At 42.5% G+C, this 6,000-nt stretch overlaps 1 protein-coding gene across 2 annotated transcripts in view; it reads right to left on the bottom strand.

Moving 5' to 3' along the window:
- The window catches only part of LOC148017371 (nicotinate phosphoribosyltransferase 2-like), a 109,408-nt gene extending 103,988 nt beyond the window's left edge, over positions 1-5,420 (bottom strand). Inside the window, exons 1-3 of one of the 2 annotated variants that reach the window (XM_087662595.1) lie at positions 5,176-5,420; positions 4,692-4,907; positions 3-150 (exon numbers count right to left, since the gene is read on the bottom strand). In XM_087662595.1, coding sequence (XP_087518721.1) covers positions 3-150; positions 4,692-4,846 — 303 coding nt within the window. In that variant the 5' untranslated portion in view covers positions 4,847-4,907; positions 5,176-5,420. Of the gene's footprint in view, positions 1-2; positions 151-4,691; positions 4,917-5,175 lie in introns of both variants that reach the window. The other variant, XM_087662594.1, reaches the window with a different exon arrangement.
- Between the last annotated feature and the right edge of the window lie 580 nt (positions 5,421-6,000).

A 6,000-nucleotide genomic window follows, 5' to 3' on the forward strand; every position in this document is an offset into this window, starting at 1 on the left:
ACCTCACATGTTATGGGCAGGATTCCACGTAGATAATCTATCTCTGAATCTTCAAAATGAAAGTTAGCGGCAAACCGGATGCATTCATCAAGACCAGCAAAAACCGTATATTCACCACCAAAAGGATTCTTCCGATGTAGCAAATCAAACCTGTTTCATGTAAGTTTGCCTCTTCTCAGATTACAGATATTGAAAGGGAGCTGAACGAGAGAATTTTCAAATCATTCAAATTGCGAAGCATAGAAACAATTGAAACATTCTAGTCCTTGAGTCATTTTAATAGGACTGCTCAACAGCCCTAGCATTTGCTGTTCATAGTAGGTGAAAATGATCAATGCTATGGACCCCAATTGTCATAAACCTCAGTGAGATTAGTGATGTCCATTTGATGTGTGTGGATCCATGATCCATGAACTTCACATGAGATTAGTAGTGAGATGCTCCAAAGCAAAACAAAGCAAAAAGGTAAAGCTAAATGAAAGAACAATGCAATGTGTGGATGTATGAGTGACTGCAGTGGAAGACTAAAGAAGGAAAGGCTATAAATGGTGCCACCATCGCATGCGTCCATCAGTAGATCTCTACCGATGAAACAACTAACGAGGTGAAGTGATCCTAGATGAAGGTACAGAGGATGACCTAGGAATGGATGCAAAGAGTGCAATGGGTCGGGAGCTAGCAGACCAATCAGCTAAACCTTCAAGAGTACTAAGAGATATAGGCTGCTAAGGCTGTCCATGTGCCACATGTCTAGTAGCCATTGGGGCAAATGGAGAAGATGGGGCAACAGCAGGAGGCTTAAGCCCCACTAGACTATCTAGTAGGAGTGGAGGCCGAGTGGAGGCAATCGCAGTAGTCTACTAAGATTTCTTAGGAGGAAGACCCTAGGCCTTGGTACAACACTCCTCACCCACATGGCCCGATCTCTAGCAGTGTATGCAAAACCTATTTTTCTTAGAGAGTTGTTACCAAATGGGTTTTGTGTCTTTGGTTCCATCAAAGGAAGGGGTGACACCCTTGTTTTGGCTTGCCTTCACATCTTGTGAGTTCTTGCCACCTCCGATTTTCCCTCGTGAAGAAGAGGCAACCAGACCCCTCTAGGAATAAGAGTATGCAAAGAACTTCTTGTGGACTTGATCATGAAACCTTGCATAACACAAAAACTAACACTCAAACTCATAGAGGTCAGCAATCGGAGCAATGAGATAATGTGCTCAATGAAATGAAAGTATTTTTCAAGCAACTTATTCAAGAAGAACATAATTTGATCATCATTTGACTTGGAGAGCCAATAGTGGCAAATTCACTAAGTAACCATTGGTATTCGGCCAACTTGACTTTTCAAATCATCCCATTCGTTAATGGGAAAATCCTAAATCTCAAAGTCAAGATGGATACACAGAGTACGATCTCGTCCCACATAGCAGTCAATGAGATGACTCGAACGCTCAAATGCGAGGGGAATGATGTAACTAAGAGTGGAACTCAGAAAGCAACCCCTTCATTCACTCAACATTGGTTGTGGCATTGCGGGCTCTCCATTGATGGATGTGATCAAGGTGAGCTAATCGAGGGTCGGGACTTCAGACCAATAACGACGTCCCAAAGTCCTTGAGATTCAAGCACTTATTGCATAAAGTTTGACCAAGTGGTGAAATTCAACAAATGAGTCTTATCCGTGAAGGCATTCTCGACCATTGCAACAATAGTAGTGCTAGGAGATGGATAGAGTGTGTAATGGAGGTAGGGTGGATAGGAAGACGGAGTGAAGTACACTTATGAATGAATCCCAAAGTACCCACCATGCATGCGGGAGGCGTACACAATGGATCCAAATATGGGCATGGACTAGCTTGGCATGGGTATGGTAACCACGAGGAGCCCATGGAGGAGGGATAGGGATATGTGGGGCAAAGGATGAAAATCCTTGCATGCGAGTGATCCAAGAAATGTGGAACGATGCACCATAAGCAAAGGATGGAAATCCCTGCATCTAAAAGATCAATGAATGGGAATGTGAGTGTCTGGTAAAAGTGAGGGGATGCCCATCACAGCCATCCCGATGTGAAAAGAAGTGCTCACTTGTGGGTATATGGAAGGCACATTGTTAAATGGTGGGATTCCCCATAACAATGTCTAGGGTGCAAAGAGGTAGTGTAGTGTGTGAAGTGAGGGTAGGTAGAAGATGGTGTAGAGAATGCTATGAGCAAAGATGGAGGATCCAACTCCTAGTGTGCTAGATGCAGAAGTGGAGTGTAATCCAAGGTTTTGAAATGAAGAGGAAATCGCGGTATTGATTAGAAGCGGGTGGGATGGGAGAGATTGAAGAAGAGTGGTTTATATCCTCAAATGAATCAGAAGATGTAGATATAACTGATGAAGGATGTCTGCTTAAAGAGCCCCCTCTATTGAAGTGCACTTCTATATGTAAACAGGAGAGGGTTTTGATTCATAGAACTCAAAGGGGTTATACGAACCTGACACTAAGCCTAGCTAAGATAAAGAAGATGGGTCACGAGTCATCCCAAACATCATATGTCCTCCATGATCCGAGAGGTGGCCAGCCCCACCAACCGGTCTCGATGGAGTAGAAAATTTGGTAGAAGGGGTGTAACCTCGCGACTATACGTAATGCATGAGTACTCTCCAAACTCTTCCTTTGTCATGAGACTGAAATCTAGAATAGGAGAAAACAAAGAAGGTGAAGATGAAGGAGGGGTGTCGTCTTCCTCGTCGAGTCCATAATGCCTCCTCAAAGCCTCCAATAATGGAGATGTTAGGTATGGAGCTCACTTGTGTAAGCAGGCTATGGAGGGTAAAGCTCCATGATGGAGAGAGAGAGAGAGAGAGAGAACTCTTACATGTACACAACAAAGCTGAATAGATTGACGTGATACATGTACGGTTATGTGTCACAAAGCAATTGAGGCCAAAAGTTATGATTGAAAGTCATGCTCCTCAGTATGCAAGGCATAGAGACATTGATGTTACAATTAAGACAGTGGAGCATTTCTTTTTTTGGTCAGCTTGGAGACACAATGTTGAGCAGTTTGTTCACACATGCATTATATGTCAAAAGATCATGATAGGCAAACGGTTCCGAGATTGGTGCATCCTTTGCCTATACCTGACAAGCCTTGGCACAGCATTGCTATGGATTTTATTTTTTATGTTTCCTTAAACAATTACTTTTTATTCTTGCCTCGAGGAGGCTAAATTGTTTCTAGAGTCATATTGATTAGGGTTGGGTCCTACAAGTTAGCTGAAGGATCATCAAGAGATCATTTTGTACACACTGGTAGCCTATGCTTGCAGTAGTCATAGTTAGTCTTTTTCATTTTCATAGTTGTATCTCGTGTGGTCAGATTCACTTATTTCTTTGTCTCATAGGCCATTTTGGCTTTTTTGAGACATAAATACATATTTCTTTCTTTCTTTCTGCATTTAGTCTTTCAAAGTAATTGAACCCATTGAAACAATATTTTTGACTGGAGTCTAGACTGTCTAAGCTGCTAGTTGGTTGTTTTGTGAATTTACAAGTTATTTGGAAAAAAAAGAAAGCTTGTTTGTGCACATGGACAAGAATAAGTAGAATTGAGATTAAGGAAACCTTGCTTGCTAAATAACCAAATATCCAAAGGACAAAAGGATAAGGATAGGAATAAGGGGAAAAATCAAACAATGACGAAAATAACAAACCAAATAACTATCATGGGGTGATCCGGGACATTGTATCCACTAAGGGGATTCACTCATCTCTGATGGCAAGCGATGACGGCTCAAATCTACCGGAGGTAACCAGTACAACAACGAGGTGGTGGGCATCACACTCTATCGAGTGTGGGCTGCCTGGTCTGATGTGACCCCCCTGAATTGTGGATGGTATGGTGGTGCTGCTATAGTGGCAGCACCTATACTAGTAGCATGTAGTAACCTAGCTCTGGAGCTAGTACCGAAAAACTCTGTAAGAACCTACTGGCTCACTGACTCTGCCCCTGTTTTTGTCTTGCTCCTGAGACGCTTCTCTTTGTATGCCTGGATCTCCAATAAGAGCAAACCTAGGCATCTCTGGTCCTCATACTCCATCACCCTTTGGAGAAGCCCAAACCCCTCCTGAAAAAGGCAATAAAGAACTATTCATCTCAACCAGGTATTCAGCAAGTGTTTTAAATCTCAATCCTCAATAGTCCGAATGAATCCCAAATCCCTATACAGACATGGACATAGGGAAAAGCAAAATCTGGCAATCCACCTCACACGGTAGAAACAAGAACACCATCAGCGATGGCCTTAATAATTGTTATGAAGCTATTTCCTTTCATTTTTTAGCCTACTTTCAGCTAGGTTGTGATGGTCAGTGATTTGTCTAGTGTTTTCAAAAGTGTTCAAGTCAATGCTGTTTTGATGGAAGCTCGTCCAATATGATTTTTTTCTTTTTTAACATGTATAAACTCCTAGTCATCGCACAGACTGGAAGTAGATCTATTTCTTCCAAGGGATATGCAGCAGACAAGACAACTATCTGGAATGATAACACATAGCACAGTTGTTTGTCTGCTAGTTTTCTTCAATCACAAGTACATTAAGAGCATTATAATTAGAAAATTGGGGAAAAGCAGCTGTTTTCTTCAATCACAAATACACTATGAGCATTGTAATCTAATCGACTGGAAAAATAAGATGGTACTTACACTGCACGGTCAAGATGCTTGTCTGCTTTCCAGTAGGCATAGGCCATGGTGAATTGATACATGTCTGTCAGGAGGGCCGTGACCATTGGATTGGTTGGCCTCCCAAGGTCTGTGTCGTTGGCAGGAGACATCTGGCCGTTTGCAAGGGATGACATTTCGATTGATGGGTCGATGATTTAGCAGAATTGCAGCTTGTAGAGAGGATTATTAGAAAGCCTGATTGGACTGCAAGGGCATCAAAAAGCAGACCCAAGTTTTTTTTTTTTTTTTTTAATGGATTAGAGCCTGTGGTGATATATTTATTTCTTTTGAATAAGCCCCCAAAAAAAAAAACATCAATGAATTATATGCAATTCTGATTCTGACTAAGGAGTTATATTCAATTCTGGCTGATAATTTGATGAGCTTGTCCATTTGTAAGGATCTTAGACTATATTTTTTTATGATGAACTGTGTGTATGTCTTTCTGAGGAAGCAAAAATACCTGATGATTTTCTATCTTGCTATGATAAACCCCGAAGATGAGCAATCAGAGATGCCTTTTTAAGATGAGCGATGGAAGATGACCCACTTGACGGACTACCAAAAATAAAAAAGCCCACTTGCGCCCCATCCATGTCGAATCCTCCGTTGAGGTTGCGCTGCGGCTACGGGGAAAAGACCGAGGCGTATGTTTCATCTGGGTCCCGACTCCCGAGCCTAGAGTCGTGCCACGCGCGAATGCGCAACATTCGACAAGACCTCTTGAGCTAAGTCGTAGCGTGTGACACATGTCGCTTCATTCGCCTATTATCGGTGACCTTGTAGCTTGAATCAGCTTCACTACCCATTTTCACTCACCTCCAACCCAATTTTAACATAGGTGTGTGAGAGAGTGACCAAGAGTGCACGTACACTCCGAGCAAATGAGTGGACATGCATCAGCTCCCACGATTAGTGGTTCTGCCACTCAAAGTCAGGGTGTGTGGCACAACTCCTAACCTACCTGGCACACATGCGGTAATCCGAAATCTTTTCAATTTATAGTCTTTAATTATAATAATGCCCCGCGCTAGGACCCACGCAAGCATGGATCTTTAGGTTGCCTATAACGTGATGGTGTTTTAACACACACACTCTCTCTCTCTCTCTCTCTCTCTCTCTCTCTCTCTCTCTCTCTCTCTCTCTCTCTCTCTCTCTCTCTCTCTCTCTCTCTCTCTCTCTCTCTCTCTCTCTCTCTCTCTCTCTCTCTCTCTCTCTCTCTCTCTCTCTCTCTCTCTCTCCATAAACTATACACGAAACACTAAACTCACTTCTTACCATGTACATG

Source organism: Lygodium microphyllum, chromosome 22 (assembly GCF_053477565.2).
Source record: "Lygodium microphyllum isolate KBCC chromosome 22, Lygodium_microphyllum_v1.1.10, whole genome shotgun sequence".
Taxonomy (NCBI): Eukaryota; Viridiplantae; Streptophyta; class Polypodiopsida; order Schizaeales; family Lygodiaceae; genus Lygodium; species Lygodium microphyllum.